Genomic DNA, 21,281 nt, shown 5'->3' on the forward strand with positions numbered 1-21,281 from the left:
ACAAATTCAACATCTGACGAGTGGAGTGGTCCGGTCAAAACGGGGTCTCTTTGATTCTACTTGACAGTTCGCGTGTAGTGAACTACCACGTAAACCAACCAACCAACTACTTAATTCCTTAGTAGACATACACTATAGACAATTGACTACAGATTGTATTGAAAAAAATCAATTTATTTTATTAATAACGATAATGAAATAACTACATATCCTACAATACTCATTACCAAAATTTACTGGGCAGTTCAAAAAACTATTTGTATCCCTAGTTAGTTAGCTTTTAAATTTTATATTTTTTAAATCCCATTTTATGAACATCATTTTTTTTAAGCTTGTATAATTTTTGTCTTCTACAATATATTGGTTTAATTATGAGCTTGGAGATTTAAAACTGTTTATATATTCTTTAATTTATTAAGCAGCAAAGATAATAAACGGCCACAGAAAGTCCAAAAGGTATTTATTAAATGTCATTTCACTTTAAATATTTCTGCTAAATATAACAAAGTGCAAAAACACCAAGTCACTTTTACTAAGAAGATTCTGTTTCTTCTTTGTTTGGTACTTTAAGAAATATTTCAGATTTATTACATGCGATTTCATGGCCAAAGTTTTATCAACCAACATACTTATGGGGCGTTAAATTATCTCCTCTTAAATTGAGGTTGTTCCTGGTGTTTCCATGTTTCTGTTGTTGTGTTTTTTATGTTTAATGCTGTTGTACACCACCTGTGCCCAACATTTTTTACACAAACATACACACCCATATTTTTAATTGTTCAGGCGGCAATATCCTGATACTGGCAAATGACTAAGAATAAACTTAAAAACACTTTATATTGTTGATTATAAAACAAAGGTGTGATTTATTTTCAATTTAAATAAATGGTTTTGGAACAGCAGCAAAAAAGTGTTTAATTTTTAAAATTTATTGCAAAAATATTTATTTATTTATTTTGTACTTAAATTTTAATATTTAATATTTTGTGTTTATACTTTGTTTATTCTTTACGCACAATATAAATTTAAATTATTAGGCTTATAAAGAGAGTTAAGTACAAAAGTCAGTGAGTGGTGTTAACATACAGTTCTAAATGTAAGGTATGTATATTTTTGTTTAGATATTATTGTTTACAAGAACAATATGAAAGCCATTACTCCTATTCATATTAATAAATTTTATAGAAAATATTATCATAAATCTTTGAAAAATATAGTATAGAAAAAAATATGAATGTCAAAAATTACATTTGTTCTAATGTTATTACCATAAAACAATGGTAAAATATTCAGCTTTTTCCCAGTATCTTTTTCAAGTAACAACCAACATTTAAAGTCGCAACAATTCTAACAGGAATAAAATGCAAGACAAAAATCTATTAGCGTTTAAAGGTTTCCTAATAATTTGGAAAATGTTTTCCACAATAAATTTATTCAAACCTTAACTTTAATTATATTTAAGGATTGTTATTTTTAGCAAGTTGAACTTGCAACAACTAATCGTTTTGATATTAAGATATCTGTGTTTTTATATATTTGAAATATTCAAACTTCCTGTTTAATCGGCTTATTAAAAGTTCTGATGTTCAGCCCATAAAGTAAGTAAGTAGTAGTAAGTAAATTTTGTAACAAACATTCAACTTTGGTTGAAATACAGATCAATTCGATTTCCATAACATTAAGTATGTTTCTGGCGTTAGGTTAGGTCGATAGGAGGATGTATACTATATGAAATCCAAAGAAAAACACCTAGGCCACTATAGGTCCTGTTATGCACTTTTTAATTATTATTTTCCAATATGTACCATCATACTAACTTCAGACTTGCTCCATTTAAGGAGATTTTTCATCTTGCTCTCATAATAGGATATTTGTTATTCTGTCCAACGTTTCATTATTCCAAGGGGCCTTATGGGATTCTCTCACCCATAGTTCTAATTCAACTTTAGTTGAGTCGAATGGTTATATAAATTTATAAATGGTATATAAATGGTTATATAAATTTCAAGTTGAATTTATAATTTACGTCGATTTCCAGAAATTTTATTGTTTAACAAGAATATAAAACGTCTAGAGTTTTATTTGTTAATTTGAATTAACATCACTTAATACAGTGTGGTAACCAGACATTTTTCATGTTAATCTATTTATAAGACCACATTTCTGTTTTACTTCATTTGTAACAAGCAAAACATTAAACACCAATCCTTGGAAAAATATTGTAAAATGTTAAATTTTTAGTCGCGGCATTTGTTTTACGGTTGCTGTTCTAAGGATTGCATTAAACGGAGACAACGATAGGCGAAGACACCCACTTTACTTATTGTTTATGTATCTGAATACATGGAAATGCTCGTACTAAATTTACTATACCATGGGAGATTATTTGCGTAATAATAAGTAGGCATAATAAAAATACACTGGGGAGAGATTAGCAGATACCTAGGTAAACAAGTAAAATTACTTAACACGTAAAACATGTTAAACTTTGTTCATGGACTCTTTCTTATCTATTTTAATATTTTTCTTCCACTTCTAATACACCACCTCTATTGCTGCGGTTATAGTCCATAAATGCGTAGTGTATTTAAATGTGAATTGGCTATAGCCAAAGTTGAATATTAGAAAATATTACCAGGTACTTTACTGAACTGTAGTAACTCGTATTCAAACAATTTGACTGGTTGTCGGTAGGTGTTATCACATGCCAGTTACATTGTCAGTCTCCCCGTCTGTATAAACAGTTCTCATGGATGTTTGCATTAGCATTGGGATTTTCTATTAGTTGTTGCTTAATTTTTTGTCTTGTCTTTGGTATACTCCAAAATCTTTAAATATTATTTTTAAATTTTGACCTTAAAAGACATTCATACTTGTGTACGTACTGTCGAAAATATTTTGTTGTGGGACTGGCTTGTGTTTCGTAACTGACACTTTGTTCTTGTTTGCAATTGTTGTGGGGTTTCGGATTAAATTAAATATTAGTAACATAAAAATAAACAAGCCGAGAAACACAAAACGCTTACATAGGAGCTAATTTCTACCAGAAATAAATGTACAAAAATTATCTTAAAGCACAGAAAAGGTTTTTCTTTTTATTTTCTTTTAGAGAAAAGGGAGGAAAACAAATGTGACTGTGAAATTGAAAGTTATTACAGCCGCTTAATCTGATAAACTCTTTAGATAAATGATAAGGGAAAACTCTAAAATAATTTTTAATAAATCAATTACATTATGGCGACCTTACATTGGCTTCTTATTATTCTTAAAATTTTGTATTCAATGGAAATATTTTTCTTGTTTTATTTAAAATACACCAAAGCAATTAATCGTTATGTTATGCATTTAAGTTATATATTTTATAAACTTTTTTAAGGCGAGCTAGTGCGTAGGGATTTAAATTATAATAATTTATATTTCTAACCTTTTCACCATTTAAAAGGCCCTTTATTATGAAGACACATTTGTCACAGAAATGTGTTGGGAAAGTTTTGATAATCAATTTTTATGGCTAAACTTTGTCTGTTAATAACAATAAATGTAATTAATTTTTATTTAAAATTAAACATAAAAATACATTTGATATAAATGTTTAACTAAAGGGAGTTTTAACACTAATTCAATATTCTAGAGAGTGAAGAAATAAAGCAACATGTTAATATTTATAAAACAAATTATTTATTTTTTTAATTAAACAAAATTGCTTTTTTAAAATTTGTATGAATAATGATATTATCAGTTAAATTTCTTGGAATTACAATTTAAAGGAATTCTACGTACCCTCGTATTAATAAATATTTTGTACAAACTTAAGAATGTCGTTTGAAATATGTAACTATGATGTGCCTGAAGATAAAACCTAAATCTTTTAAATTTCCCTTTTTTGTGTGGAACTTAAGAATTGATAAAGCTATAAAATTAGATTTTGCTTAAAATAAAAAAATAGAAATAACTTAAATTTATTCGAAATATGTATTATTGTCCTATTTAACGTGTAATGACACCAGTAAAAAAAATTATGGTACATTTTATTCGATAATAGTCCTTGTACTTTCTATTGACAGTCATAATGTATTACATGTGTTTTCAAACTTTCCCGGTTTGGCAAGTATTCCTATAAAATCCATCACATGCGTTTCTCTATTATTACAATTCTAGAATTGTGGCGTATGTGTTATTAAACTGTTATAAAATATTAATCATACGTATGTGGATAATTTTGTTAATATTTTAATTTGTTTCGATTTAATGAAAAATCTTTTTTAACAATTGTACATAATATTTACATTTATGTGACTTAGTTAAATTTGTTGATTAGGTGACCTTGTTATTAAAAATCAAAATAACTTACCTGGTTCCAGTGTTGTCGCCAGTAAAATGGATGGCAGGCAAAGTAGAATGATACGTATTTCTAGCATGTGCATTGGCATTAGTATTGGAAACATTTGTAGTGGATCCACCAATTGTACTTCCTGTTACAAAACCAATGCTGTTGGTATAGTTTGGAAGTAGGAGTTGAAGGTGGTATTGCTGCTCGTTGTCACACACTTAACATTCGTCCCGATATTGTGAAACGGCAATGAACGTTGCTTCTTGTTCTGCTGTTATCGTTGTTGCTTTTCTATCTATAGTTTGTTACTGTATATTTTTGTTGTTTTTTTATTTTTCTTTGATTAAGGTTAACGTTTATTTAAATATGAAAATAAAATACGAAAAATGAAAAACTAAAATAACTGCAATTGTATATAAAACACTGATGTAACAATAGTGTTTTATTATTTTTTATATCATTTCTGTTTTTTTCTGTTGAATTGTTGCACAAATGATAAATGAGACTTGGAAGATGTCAGCCTTAAGTGTTGTACTTGCTCCGCTGCTGCCACTGTTTTTATTTCTCAGGGTGAATAAAGGAAAAATTGTGTATTGTTGTAGTGTTGTTTTGCAATGACAATAAAATTAATTTTATTATGTTGCTTAAATATATTTTTTTTTACATTTTTCTCCCCTTCTAATGGTGTTTGTATTGTAACCGTATTTTTTTAATGAGACTTACTGCTATTGGTCCATGTAGGATTTTTCTATTATGAGAATATGGTCGTTTGCCATAATCAAACTACGCTGTATAATTTTTCAAAGTCTTTATTTGTAATCTTTATGTTTTTTTATTTCGATTCTTTGTGTTATTGTAAAGTTGTGATGGCCTTTGTTATCCAAATGATGAATGAATGGTAGTTGATGGTGAATTATATAATATAATTTCTGGTTTAATTTTTTCTACTGTGGACCTGTATTTTATTATGTTCTCAATTTAAATCTTATTTTTCGAAAGTTTGCAATGTTTATTTTTAGGACACGCATACAAAATGAGTTGCAAATTTTGAAATACGGACTTAAAACATTGTATTATTATGCACTTTTAAAATAATATTTGGTTTTTGTTTAATATTATCAGTTTTTTGTTTGTTTTGATGTTTTATTATTTATCGTATTATTTGCTTGTGTTTTAGCTTCCTTCCTTTTTTCACTTGCTCAGAAGTTGTTCATTCTTTGGTTTCTTTCCTTCCGTTGCATTTGTAAAGTTGTATTTCATTCTAACGTTTTTTTTTACTAAATTTAAACTGCAAATAGAAATGATGAGGGGAAAAAACATTTAGTTTTTATTTCATTCAATCTTGAGTTAAAAAAATTAAATCGTTTCATTTGCAATTTTAATTTTTTGTAATAAAAGAAACTGTGGAAAACTAGAAAAAGTTTGATTTCCGCTTTGTTGTATCAAACGTAAAAATGTTATTTTATCATAATATTTTTGCAAAATTGTAAATTTTTTTCTACATTTTTATTTTCAATTTGCATATATAATTGATTTTATAGTTCATGGAATATTAAATTTCATATTGCAATAAGAGGAAATAAAAATGGTTACTGCATGCAGTACGACTATTAACTGCAAAATTATATTTTTCATAATAAATCGAAATTATAAAACCGCAAGTGCAACACAAGGCACAATAGCAATTTGATAATAAATTACTTTTTGATGAAAATAATTGTAAATTTATGTACGTATATGTATAAACTACTTTTCAAGAATTGTATGTAATAAAAAGTAGAAGGCTGTCATCAGGATTTTTAATTTACATATTGAATTTATTTCGTAGTGTCATTTATTCACTTTCGAATTTAACACTCATGGGGATAATATTGACTTATAGTCAAGATATGCAATATCGCTACCTGAAATAAAAAGGGCGTAAAAATTTTACAGGATAGATAAAAAACTAAATAAAATTTAAATTTATTATTGCTGTTATAAAAACTTAATTTTTACAGGATATATATCCCAACATTAATAAACACGTATGAATATGACTGTTACGCCCTTTTGAATTTCAAGGTAATAAAATTGGAGTTGGACCATTTTAATCCAAAAGTCGATTTTAAATAATTTGGTTGTTAGGGTAGAAGCTACCATACGCCACTTTTTTTGAGGCGGCTTCAAATTTAAACTTCAATACATATTCTTAATTTTTTTCTTTGTTCGAATACTTAGATGTGTTGGCTTTAGTATTATTCCTTTCGAACTTTCCTAATTCATATTAATATACATCTTTTTTAAACTTTTCCGCATTGACTAATTGACTAATTTTTCATTAGTACATATATTTGGCGAATGTGTCCCAGGGGCAGTTCTGGGGTTTAATTAAAATTTTTCGGGCTTCCAATTATGTATCGAAAAAATAGTATGTCTTATGGTTCACTATTATTGACATTTTATCACTAACCAATATATTTTTCTATCACAAAAACTAAAAGCAGGTTAGAGTGCTATATTCGGCCTTGCCGAATTTTAAATACCCTCCACCAGCTACTTTAATTGGTGAAAATTAGTTTTCTCATGTTTTTTAATAAAAAGATCTCAAAACTTGAACACCTTATATTTGTTACAAATTAAAAATTTATTGCACATTACAAACACCATTTTCCTTTATATCTGAATAGCACCATAAAATATGCTTTAGCGATGATCAATAATGTGCATGTGAATGAAAATTTGAGTAAATTCAAACATATTGTTGTACGCTAACCCCCATTTTCAATAATGCTTAATAAAGTTCGTTGGTTTGATCGGAAAAAGAAATTGCCAGTAACATTTCTGAAGATAAAAAGGATTAATGCTCAAATCTTTATTTGGTAATGAAGAAAAAGTGATCCTTGTATGGAAATAACAGATAATTATGGATGATCGTTAAACAAATTTAAATTACATTTTCTGTATATAATAGTAATATTTTTGCCATATTTTTTTTTGATTTTAAGTGTTTTTCGGCAGCTATGACCAATTGTGGACTAGTGGAAATTTTACAGTGACTTTTCTGTGCATAAAAGTTATTAGATAATGAGTTAGGTGCGTTTAAGTTATTTTTGGGTGGAAGATATGACCAATTGTGGGCCAAATTTTGTATAAATATCTTAATTAGATAATGAGTTATGTACTGGTAAGGTATTTTTGAGAAGAGAACTTGTATGGGAGCTAAGTCCAATTCTGGACCAATCGGAAAAAAAAATTACCGTAATATATATTAGTTAACGGAAGTTATTAACAATAAACACATTTTCTGGGAATGCGTACATTTGTATGGGAGGTACATAAAATTGTGAATCAATTTTTAACAATGTTGATCCTGGTAGTTTTTTAAAAAGTACACATAAATATGTGAAAAATCGCCATTTTTTCAATGTTGTTTTAAGTTTTTACTCATAACACTAAAACTGTTTCACCGATCTTGCTGATTTTCAATACCAAATTTCTTATTATAATAATGAATATTGTGGGAGAATTTTACGGAGTTTCATTGCTTCGTTTAAATGTGAGCGTGTTTCATACAGACGGACATATCTAGATCGACTCGGAATTTCATAAGGATCAAAAATATATATACTTTGTTGGGTCTTAGATGAATATTTCTCAGTGTTACAAACGGAATAACAAACTCATATATACCCTCTATCACCACTGATGGTGGTAGAGGGTATAAAAGTACACACAGTAAAATATTTTCACATCCCTTCAAAAAGCAATAAATCACGTCTGCCTTCCATCATATGTAAAGTTAATTTTTAAAACTTTTAGGGATGATAGATAATCGATAAACGAAAACAAAATTTTATAATGTGATAAAAACAATTACTCGGTATTCGACATCGGTATTGACACATGTGTCCCTATGGCACATGATCCTCCTTCTACCCTACGCCTTTTTGCATTTCAGATGACGACATACATATATTAATTTGTGAAATATCAGATTTAAATTTAATAGGAATAAAATAAAAAATACTTAAAAGTGTTACAAAAATATCAGTCAAAATTCCTTATAACTTCCTTAATAAATTACAGAATACCTGATTTCTGTTTTAATTTATCCCTACTTTTATAACATAAATTGTTTCAGTATCACATGATTTGATAAAAGTAGATTTTACTTATCTTTGTTAGAAAAAAATACATTGGCTGGAAACTTTTAACTCATTTTTCAATATGATTGATCATTGAGAGTGGGTAACACAAAACTTTATTTTTTATTGGTGGGTATATACGAATTGAGGAATATTTTACTTTTACATGTCTTTAAGTATGTTATTTTACACGACGATAAAATGAGTTAAAATAATTCTCATTTGGTTTATAGCATGTGAAAGTATTTCACTTAGTATATAATATTGCAATTATGTTTTTAAAAGCTAATTGAAAGTTTTGATTAAATTGTGCAAGTATTGTAAGTATGTAATATTTTTTATATACTGTGAATCAACTACGTTTTTTGCCTATCTTATATTAAGAGTTTTTGTTTTTGTTCATAAATAAAATTCGAATAAAGACGTAAACAGTTAATTTATAAAGTATTTTGCATTTTTAGAATTCCACTTAATTTCGTTGGGTTTTTTAAATTATGTTTTAATTACTTTTTAGAATTTATTATTTTATAGTCAAAAGGACACGTGTTAAGCATTTTCAATTGCAATCTTCAAAAATCAAGGGAAAATAATGGGGCAATTCCAATGTATAACATTAGTTAAGTTTTTAGAACAAGTGTAAATCAATGAAATACAATTATGAAATATTTATCAATATCATTCTAAAATATCGAAAGAATTATCAGAAAAAACGCACTGAGTTGTTTTTCAAAAAGAACACTATGTTTAGATTTTAACATATAAACAGATCTTAGGTAGCTTGGAACCAATATAAATACGCACACTTTATATATTTAGAACTCAAATCAGATGCAAATACGCCTACTATATTTTATTCATAAAATAAAGCATTCAAAATTTTAGATAGATAATTAAGATTTTAGCATGTAATAGTTTTATAGTGGTATACGGTAATATCCCCATATTTAGAGTGGACAGAATGGTACTTAGTGTAAGCTTTATTGAATAATCAATATTATAAAATTCTAATTAAAATGCACAAAGTACTCCTCAAATAGATGGGGTTTCCGTTTATCAATACAAAATGACCAAAAAACTCACTAAACATTTTCTATGTCCAAATCCATTGATTTTCTAGTATATTATGTAATCAATTCAAAATTACTAATTATTTTCGAAATAAAATCAAAGAAACGTAAGATTTTGTGTTAAGTCAAATATTAATGAATTCTTATATGAGGGACAATAAATCGGTTACTAAAACATCTAAAAATTGTTAGTTAAATATATGGCAGTAATACAAATTTTATATTTGATAAAATAACACACCAATATTAAACAAATTACCAAAAAACCTATAAAAGCAAAATACTTTACAGACTAAAAAATTAACAATACGTTCACATTTTATCAAAAATCTCGTTAATTAATATCACATAATATGTAATTTTTTTATGAAAACTTAAATTAAAAACAAAAATATTGTATTTTGAACTCTCCATAATTTACACTTATTAATAAATGAAACACCTTAAAGTTCATTTTTATAAAAGTTGTATAAATTTGTTTGATCAACTGTTTACACTTTTACCTTTCTTTCTCATGTTAAACCACCTTCATTGGGCGCTTAAACTAGCCAATATCTCACTGGATTAACTTAAATTTAATCGCTAAACGTTCATTCTAAGATTGACCCTTAAAATTTTAGATGAAAATATGTATGCTCAGTTGTTTTGTGATTATTGTTTTTTTCCATTGAAACAATTTTTCCTTAAATTCCTCGTATTTCTCAACTAAAAATATGGTATATTCCGCAGTGTGCTATTTTGTTTTATAAATATTATATTGATTTATTTTTCTAAGAAATCTAAATAGATTTCAATTGAATGCTTGTGAACTGCGTAAAACGAAGTACAGAGACATGTTTTGTATGTAAAATGAATACAGTGCAAGTATAAATGAAATTGCAATGTTCAGCATAAAAAGATTCACAGAATATGATAAAACAAAAGTTATTGATTGAATTTCAACTGTGTACAAAATAATTATTTGTTAAAAATTTAATCTTTAAAGTAATACTTTCTAAATTGTTTATACAATACAAATGAATAGAATGTATGAATTATTTTAAATAAATTTCGTACTTAATTTGTCGGCAAGGTGAGGAGATAACATGTATTTTGAGTAAAACCAATTTATTTAAGTTTTAATAGTTTTTAAAAAAAGTTTACGTACAGCTGTAAAAGTGTCATAACATGTAGTTTAACTCAACTGAACTTTTTTTAAAGTTAAACATTAAATAGCCAAAAGCGTTTGTACTAGAGTTTCACTTACAAAGCTGTGCAAATTGTTTGTCTTGTGATTTTTTTTATTCTTTGCGTTTCCGTAATACAATATTGGCTTTTTGCCGACTTAATTAATTTTTAATTAATCCATACTTTTACCATGTTTTTTTCTATTCTAATGAACCCGTGTTATAGTTGTTGTAGTGTCCTGATTTTTCTCCCCTTTATCATTTGGCTTTAATTTAAGAGGATGATGAAAAAAACTAGAAAATAAGAATAAGGAAAGCTTCAGTAAAAATCAAAAGGAAATAAGAAACTTAAGAAATAATAAAACTTAATGTAAAAATGCACTGAAGGGAAAGAAAACAGAAGAAAAACTTAGTATTAATTGTTTTAACTTCACTGTCTCCACAACACAGATTTTTATTATATTCGTTGTCTTGTTATCTGCAATTCTTTGTTTTACTTTTTACATTAAATTTAATGTTCTTGTTTCAGCCGTTACGGAAATCCAGATTTTTATGTGTAGATGCAATGTACATTAGTCCAGCTCTTAAAAAATATATGTATAAATGGATTTAATTAGTATGACCACAATAAAAAAGGATCTATTGATGCTTAATGCGTTTGTAGCAAGTTGGTTGCAGATATACCAATACAAAAATATTTCTTATTAGTCAGTCCATTGGCCTTCTCTAAATGGGAGGCACTCTAGGACTGAATTCTGAACTATTTGTTAGCTTATATGACTAACAAAATTTAAGATATATTTATTCTATTTTGCCAATTGAACTCAAATTTTAGGACTGTTGAAAACATAAATTCAAAAAAAGTAAATCTAATATTTTGAAACCGGCCTATTATGTACACCTACATAGATACATACATACTTGCAAAACTTTGTACAGATACATACTAATATAAACGAACATGATTACAAACTCGATAATTGGAGTGCTATAAATTCTTCGAAATGGACATTAATAATTAAATAGGTGATTGGAAAACTTTTCGAGTAATTGAAATAAATTTTTAAATACATTGAAGAAGCATTTTGTCATATGAAACCCAAAAGGCCCTAATTCACAAACAAATCAAAATCGATTTTTTGATTGATTATGGTGCACCGTATTAAAATACATGTTCCTGCTAATTTTTACACTCACACAATCAAATTCAACGGCGCTATCTTCGATATCAAAAAATTATGTTCTAAAAATACTTTAAAATTCAATAAAATTTAAATTTTTTTTTTTTGAGTTTTTAACTTCGGAACTGTAAAATGTTATAATTGGGCATCAAATAAAACAACAGAAAAAACAAATTCCCAAGGGAGTATGTTTCATATCTCCGCAATTTAAACAAAAACCGCAAATTTTTCTTCAAATACTAATTTGTCAGTAAAAAGTAAAAAATTTTCTCATTTTAGGAGGTTTTTTGCTTTACCTGAAAAATTCGTGTTCAATGTTATTTAAGGTTTTTTGGATTTCATATGACGATATGGTCTTTAACTAAAGTTTCCACAAATCTTCTCTTATTAATTTATCTAGTTTCTTTAGTTTTTCTACTAATAAATATATTAATGTTAAATACCTTTAAAAAACATCAACAGCATTATTCGCAAATGACTGTATTGACTTTCTATTCTAATTACTTAAAAGCACTTATGTGGTTTTAATCACCTGAAGAATTAGGTCAAAGTTAATTTTCACTTACAAAAATAAATTTAAATTTATTAGAACAATGTTGTACGTCATGTGTGGTTTCTATTTACATGTTCTGAACTCAACTGAACTATGAATATGATCATTTGCCCTTTTGCTTATCAGTTGAAAGATATATGTAAGGTTGTTTAGTATTGAAATGGACAATATCGGACTCTGGATTCATCTACTTAACTTTCTATCAATCGGTCAATAATTTATCAAAGGCACCACGGGTATGGATACAAGAAACATTTTTTAACATTACATTTTTATTTAGTTATAGAATTATAATTCATAGAAATTTTAATTAAGAAATGCAATTAAATCTACCGAATTTGACAAATCCCTGTTATTATTGTCATCTCGTTATAAAATTTTATCCAAGCTAAGTAGTATTGTGATTAGTTAAATTTTTTAATTGAAATATTTTTTAAATATTTTAAATAACTAATTTATCTTATTTTTATTTGAATAAATTTATATACAAATATGTCAGAGAATTTATAGTATTTACATACACATGCAAAAATAAATTTGCTTTCCCAATAAACGTTCGTACGTATACACTTACATATGTGTGTAACTTAAAAAAAAAAGTAGGAAAAAATATTTTGATATAGAAATAGATTTCAAATTCAAACTACTTATCATATAAATTAGTATCTATCAATCTTCATCGTAATTTTAGTGTCAATATACATTAAATATGTTCGTATATATATTTTTTTAATATGTTTGTTGGGTAAGTGAAATTGTATATGTTACTATGTATGTGTGTTTTAGTTTATTAATGTAAATTTAAAAAATTAAATTAAAAAGCAATATTTTAAGTTGGATTAAAAACCAATTTGTAACAATAAAAATTTTGGTTTTATTGTAGTCATTTTAAATATGTATGAATGTTTGAATTTTTATGAAAGTTTTAAAGGTATTAGTAGATACATATGCATATGTATGTATGTTCCAGCATTTAATAAATATTCTATAAAGATGCATTGAAAAAGATTAAAAATTATTGCATTTTCTTTTGGTTTAAAATTTAATGAAATCAAATTGTACATTAAAAAAAATTAAAGATGTATTTCTATTATAATAATAAACAAGTAGGAAAGTATAGCCGGGTATGGCCGACCATATAATACCCTACACCATGAGTATATTTTAAAAATTTTTATTTTTTAGAAAAATACTTTTACGTTGAATATTACCATAATTCCAAAATTAATGGAATGATTAAAAAAAACTAAAATTTCTAAATGAGGCTTTATATAGGTCAAATATGGGCCGATTCTCGTAATTTGGGAAAAGGATATATTTTTAAATAACAGTTAGTTTTGTTGAGTTTCATTGCGATATAAATGGTTACAAGTCAATTTTAGACGTTTAAGACATTTTTTGAAGGGAGGTTTGTATGGGAGCTAGGGTTAAATAAGGGCCTATCCTTACGAAAATCTGCAGTGTCATTTATACTCATAAAAAACTTATTTGTGCCAATTTTTAGAAAGATAATAAAATATTTGACGTAATTATGGCATTAAAAGTTCAAATCGGGAGGTACGGTTGTATGGGGGCTAGGTGAAATATTGGACCGATTTTAACTATTTTAAATATGCTTCGTCCCTGTGCCAAAAAACATGTTTGGTCCAAATTTCATAAAATTATCTTGAAAATTGCCTGTACCTTGCACACAAAGTTTACATGGACGGACAGACGGACGGACGGACATGTCTTAATCGACTCAAAAAATGATTCTGAATCGATCGGTATACTTTAAGGTGGGTATTAGACCAATATTTTTGTATTTTACAAACATCAGCACAAACGTATAATAGCCTCCCCACTATAGTGGTGTAGGGTATAATCAGGATTATTAAAAAAATAAAGCATTTGGTTTGTTTTTTTTTTAACTTTATTTCGGAATATTTTTACTTTTTTGGCAAAAAAAGATATTTTTTACAAGAGGGCTCAAAGGGGAGTAATATGGATCTATCCTTATTCTATCCTTAATTCTATGTAGAATTTAAAAGTGTTATTAGTGTTTGTAAGTGAATTTTGACCTTTAAGTCTTTTTCTGAAGGGGAGTTTGTATGGGGGCTAATCGAAATAATGGATCGATTTTAACCATTTTCTTCGTCCTTGGCTAAAAGAAGCGTGTGTGCCAAATTTCATCCAATTATCTTGAAAATTGCGGCCTGTACCTTGCGCACAAGGTTTACATGGACAGCCAGCCAGACGGACGGATATAGCTTAATCGACTAGAAAATGATTCTAAGCCGATTGGTATACTTTAAGGTGGGTATAGGATGAATATTTTTGTACACAGAAAAAATTATCGGTAGTTTATTTTCAATTAACATGTTTTAATTTTCTTTATTTTTTATTTAAACAAATTTTTATTTGTCTTAATTATTTCGTTTTTTGAAACTGTTTGAAACTAAAGTGTAAAATTTTGATTAAATTTTTAATTAATTCAAGTAATTTTTTAATTGATTGAAAAAAAATTTCTGGCTTTCTTTTCTATTTTAGATTTATTTTTAATATTTTTTTTTAATTTTTGTGTTAGCAATATTTATAATTCTTAAATAGTCCATAAAAGTTTAGGCATATAATATTCAAGTTTCTTTACAATTTATGAAATACTTTATATGTTAAGTTGTGTCAATAAAGTGAAAATTTTTGAAAATGCTGAACGCATTGTTAAAGGTCTAGTTAATAATTTGATTGTTTTAATCACCTTCTTAATTGATTTATAAAAAATTCTCTATCAAACAGTTTAATTTATTTGATTAATAAATTAATAAAAAATCAATTTTATATTTATTAAATATTTAATTTATACAATTAATGAATTAATCAATTTTTAATCTTGTCTCAATTATTGACATTAATTGTTCTGATTAATTCGTTATTTGGAAAAAATATATATAATTTTACTTTTTTTACAAATTTGGTAATTGATATCATCATTTTGGTTATAGGTGCAAAAATGGTTTGATACAATTATTTTGATAATTAAAACTCATTTTCAGTTTTTTCTGTGTATGTTACAAACATCAGCACAAACTCAATATACCCTCCCCACTAAAGTGGTGTAGGGTATAAAAAGTAACGAACGTAAATAAATCATCAAAAACAAAGAATTCTTACGTATATGAGTAGGAAATATAGAAACATATGTAACATATACATATACATATGTGTATGTTTATGACTTTTATAACGAAAATACAATAAAAATAATAAATATTGTTCTTAATCAGTTTTGCACAAAGGACTTTCATATTCACCTGCAAATTTTGGGAAAAACAGGACTTTCATCAGGGGGTGGCTTGGAACCCTCTTATGAATTAAATAAAAAAATGTATATCTGTGATACTATAGAAGCTAGAATCTTCAAATTTTACATGAAGAACTTTCACATTCATCTGAATATTTAGAGAAAAATAGGTGGACTTTCAATAGGGGGATTGATTGATTAATTAAATAGAATACAATATTATTCTCATTTTTCATAGCTTACATTCCATATAAGCGTTCGGAAAAATTGGAACGCAATAATTTGCGTGTCACCTCCCATTTGTAAGTATTTTTTTATGTTGCTTTTAGGGTAGCAAAGCACACTGGGTACAGCTAGTACTAAATAAATCTAAGTATATAATACGATTATTTGTACTAGCATCAAATTTTAAAAATAATTTTTTATCTAGTCCAACCGAGAAAAAGAACTTAATTTCAGTTTATATTTATTATGCGTTTAAATTTTCCTACATTATGACCATTCAACAGATGCAAAACTGTACCAAACCATCAAATATATTTTATCATACAAATAAAGTAGTAATGTAGCTTTCACTTACATACATTTGACTAAGTGGAGTTAATTACATATTTTAACATTTAAACTTTTTTCTTTAAAAACCTATGGTTTAGGAGGGCTGTATTCAAAATTCCTTATAATAATGGGAAACAGATTGCGAGTGTTAAGAATCCCATAAGCAAAAACATAAATGACTAACAACAAAAGCATTTAAAAATATTCCCGTTTAAATGAAAATAATATTTTTCACAAACCAGGTTTAATAAACTGTATTAGTTTAAATTGTAATACGGATATAATTAAAATTATATTTCTTAAGGGTATATCTAATGCATTCATTTATTTATTTATGAAGAAATAATTTGACGCTGTTGAAAACAAGAAAAAACTTATTTTCAATTGCAAAACATGCAGAAAACAATTACAATTACAGCTGAACCCACAAGTAACCCTCTGCATTGTGTATATGGTTTTGTAACTTATTCCAACAGTCTAAAAGTAGCAACATATGAATACGAATATGTACGTGAGTGGAGTAGTACATAATACATATTTTACACAAGTTATTTAAGCACATGCGACATCATGTTGGATACTTGAATGTATAGTACTTTAAATTTTATATTAAACTAGCTATACCCAGTGTGCTTCGCTACCCTCATCGTAATGGAATACAATAAATATCATTATTGTAAATGTATAGATATCTGCAATATCAAAAATTCCCCTTTTAGAGAACTCTTTAAGTTTGATTTTATGATTCTAGTCTCAATATTACAGAAAATTAGAAAAAACAGTTGAAGAACGAAAAAGTACCAGACAGTGCCTTTTTATATATTTTCATTAAATCAGGATGATGCATGTTTAATTTTCAACCAGAAACCAAAAAAATCGCATAAAGATTTTTATACAATCAGGAAGCTACATGTCCAATTTAATGTTTTTAGGTTCAATATTATAGAAAATTCGAAAAGTATTAGTAAAAGAACAAAAAAGTACCAGAGTATGCTTTTTCAATTTTCGTTCAATTGGGATACTGCGTATTAATTTTTTGTTTATATACTCAATATTTTAGAAAGCTCTAAAAGTACCAGTGAAGTACGAAAAAGTACCAAAGGACCTATTTTATTTAATTTCATGTTCCTAAGTTCAATATTATAGAAAATTCAAAAAGTACCAGAAAATATTCCAGTTTAAATTTTCATTCACTCAAGTCCCTGATTGCTTTTATAGATTCTAATTAACTCCGGGCTCCACATGCTTAATTTCATGTTTATAGAATCAATATTATAAAAAACACAAAAAGTACCTTTTGAAGAACGAAAAAGTACCAAAAAGTGCCCTTTTATAGGTTCTCACTTAATCCAGGCTCTAAACGCTTAATTTCATGTTTCTAAGTTCAATATTATAGAAAATTCAAAATGTACCTTTTAAAGAACGGAAAAGTACCAAAAAGTCCCCTTTTATAGGTCCTCACTTAATCCGGGCTCTACATGCTTAATTTCACGTTTCTAGGTTCAATATTATGAAAAATTCAAAAAGTACCTTTTGATGAACGAAAAGTCCCCTTTTATAGATACTCATTTACTCCGGGCTCTACATGCTTAATTTTATGTTTCTAGGTTAAATTTTATAGAAAACTCAAAAAGTACCTTTTGTAGAACGAAACAGTACCAAAAAGTCTCCTTTTATAGATTCTCATTTACTCCGGGCTCTACATGCTTAATTTCATGTTTCTAGGTTCAATATTATACAAAAATCCAAAAAGTACCTTTTGAAGAACGAAAAAATACCAAAAGTCCCCTTTTATAGGTTCTCACTTAATCCATCCTCTACATACTTAATTTCATGTTTCTAGGTTCAATATTATAGGAAATTCAAAAAGTACCTTTTGAAGAACGAAAAAGTACCAAAAAGTCCTCTTTTATAGATTCTCATTTACTCCGGGCTTTACGTACTTAATTTCATGTTTCTAGGTTCAATATTATAGGAAATTCAAAAAGTACCTTTTGAAGAGCGAAAAAGTACCAAAAAGTCCCCTATTATAGATTCTCATTTACTCCGGGCTCTACATGCTTAATTTCATTTTTCTAAGTTAAATTTTATAGAAAACTCAAAAAATACCTTTTGTAGAACGAAAAAGTACCAAAAAGTCCTCTTTTATAGATTCTCATTTACTCCGGGCTTTACATACTTAATTTCATGTTTCTAGGTTCAATATTATAGAAAATTCAAAAAGTACCAGTCGAAGTACGAAAAAGTACTAAAAAGTCCCCTTTTATAGATTCTCACTTACTCCGGGCTCTACGTGCTTAATTTCATGCTTCTAGGTTTAATTTTAAAGAAAACTCAAGAAAATACCTGCGTAGAACGAAAAAGTACCGAAAAGTCTCTTTGTTATTAATTTCATGTTTCGATTTCAATATCAAAAAAAAAAAACTCAAAAACTACCAGATGAAGAATGAAAAAGTACCAAAAAATATCAGTTGGTACCGGGTTTCCAAATAACACCTCATTAGTATATTTAGTGTTTCTAAATCTAAAAATTTTATCTAAATTGGATCATTGTGTTTGAATAAAATCAAATTTCCAGTTTTTACCCCTTTTGGTACTTTTTTTCTACCCATTAACGAAATAAAAATTCTATTCCAAAATGTTGCAACATCGTAGTGGGAGCCCGTTATTACGTATTTATATGTATAAGTTAATAAACCAAAATCAATGTTTTATGAAAAAAGTACCAAAAATAGGAACAATTTTCACCCCTTAAACATCCGAATAACCAAAAAGTACTAAATTTATATTTTAATGTTTTCGTCAAGTTATGAAGGAGTCAAAAATATTGTTTGAATGTTCACTGGTTTAAAAGATACATGGGGTGCAAAAAAAGGACCAAAATACAGTTTTTACCCGTTTATTCCCAAAAGGGGCCGAAATTGAAAAAAGTACCAGACTTTAAACTATTTTTGTATCTTTTCTAGTTTAGGAGATATGAGGTTACCGATTTTACCCGTTTTTACCCTTTTTTACCCCCTAAACATTCGAATTTCCAAAAATCCCGTCTTAGTGGATCTATTTGGTGGGAGACCAACCCCCTGTCCAAATTTCAGCTCTTTAGCTTTAACCGTTTAGGCTGTGCGATGATGAATCATTCAATCAGTCAGTCAGTCAGTAACGTTAGAATTTTATATATATAGATAGATAATATTATTTGTGTAAAATATCAAGTTAACTGTGACCTACAATGCAAAATGAAAAATTTGTACCGAAAGTATATCGCGCTCATTTACTATAAGGCATAATCCAAAATTAGTGTTTTTGGAACTAAGGGTTATAAACATTCATCATATTAAAGAATACTTGTTTATATATAAACAAGTATTCTTACTTGTTTATATATAAACAAGTAAGAGTGCTACATTCGGCTGTGCCGAATCTTATATACCCTTCACCATAGTGTATTTTAAACAATAACTCATACGTCGAGATTCGCATTCTATATAATGTATATTCCTTGGTCATAATATAAAGGCTTTCGTATCGATGTATCAAATTTTGAATATGATGAATACATTGTTGTTGTAAAAGTAAAAACTAAAACTCATATTTTAATGAATATTATATAAATAAATATTACATTTAAATTTATGAGAAATATATATATTAACATCTGGTTTAATTTTCAAATCGCTTGATTTGTTGTAAATTTATATATAAACAAGTAAGAGTGCTACATTTGGCTGTGCCGAATCTTATATACCCTTCACCATAGTATATTTTAAACATCTTTTATAAATTTTAAATTTTTTCCCGACTATATTATTATTATTACATCAAAAGCTAAACAAAGAGAACAACAACAACGCTAAACGAAATAAATCTTAACAAAATTAGTCAGAACTTGACAGAAACTCGGAATATCGTTCTGTATCTTTTACTTTGTATCGGAGATGCATTGAAACAATAATTGGATAAAAAAATTATTTTGGAAAATGTAGCTATTCCCTTATAATCCCATAGATCTTCTATGGGCTTGATAAATGGTGAATAGGCAGCCCACATAATACAGGTATAACTTTCGCGTCTAGACACTCGATTGCAACACGAAAGTTGGCGTTTTTAAATCTCCAAACACGGGCCTAGTTTCCACAGGGGAGGAATACTTAATGTTTTTTACTGAATCTTACATCATATCTTTTTATAATTGAATTCGACCAATACCTTGCCCTGAAAAATAGTTCTATACCATAATTTTCCCACCTCTAAACTTAATATTCTTCAAAAGTTTTGTCAGTTATTTGGTTTTCCTTTTTCTGAATTTAATTATTTATGTTTTTGTTTTCTATGTTAATTTTGGTAAATACATGTATATTAATAAAAATTAATAATAATTATTAATAATATATCAATAATAAGTTTAGAATTTCAACCATTTCTAAAATATTTGAAAAAGTTTCCATTGTTGTGTCAATCACTGTATATGTTCTTATGTACATTTCATACTTTCAAGAAAATAAGTATAGTTTATTAACGTAAAGCGGACAAAGGATCGATTCATGTATATACTTACCTATTTCTTAAAATTTTTTATATATTACGAAACAATTTCGTGTTGCGAAAATGAACTTCGAATAGACTATTTTTTTCAGTATAACTTAAATTACTTTGGTTGGAATAAATAACATTTTGACATTTACTAGGGTTGTCAAATATTTGTGTTTAAAATTACTCGAATAAAAACTTACAATATTTTTTTTTTATTCGAGTAGTCGACTAAATTTAAAAATTTTTTTTATTATTCGAACGAATAAAGGTTTTTATTATTCTTCGAAATATTCTTTATTCTAATTTGTAAATTTTTTATTCGCTCAAAGAAAAACAAAAACTTTTTCCTCGATTAATCGAATTATTTTTATTCGAAAGGCGCCCCTAATATTTACATACAAAAGTTATATCACTGTAAACCACTACATTGTGATGCACAAAGTGTTGTGGTGTGTGAAATCTGTAAGTTTATTCATAATTTAAAGGGGTGAG

The 21,281-nt window shown here is 27.2% G+C and overlaps 1 protein-coding gene across 10 annotated transcripts in view; it reads right to left on the reverse strand.

Annotated features, from left to right (window-relative positions):
* The window catches only part of LOC111684743 (zwei Ig domain protein zig-8), a 266,057-nt gene that overhangs the window by 34,096 nt on the left and 210,680 nt on the right, over window positions 1-21,281 (reverse strand). For 8 of the 10 annotated variants that reach the window (XM_046955749.1, XM_046955748.1, XM_046955747.1 and 5 more), the window contains one exon: window positions 4,352-5,618. In XM_046955749.1, the coding sequence (XP_046811705.1) occupies window positions 4,352-4,445 (94 nt within the window). In that variant the 5' untranslated portion in view covers window positions 4,446-5,618. Of the gene's footprint in view, window positions 1-4,351; window positions 5,619-10,770; window positions 10,848-10,880; window positions 10,902-21,281 lie in introns of those variants that run through there. The other 2 variants (XM_046955746.1, XM_046955745.1) reach the window with 2 other exon arrangements.

This window comes from Lucilia cuprina, chromosome 6, assembly GCF_022045245.1.
Source record: "Lucilia cuprina isolate Lc7/37 chromosome 6, ASM2204524v1, whole genome shotgun sequence".
Lineage (NCBI taxonomy): Eukaryota > Metazoa > Arthropoda > Insecta > Diptera > Calliphoridae > Lucilia > Lucilia cuprina.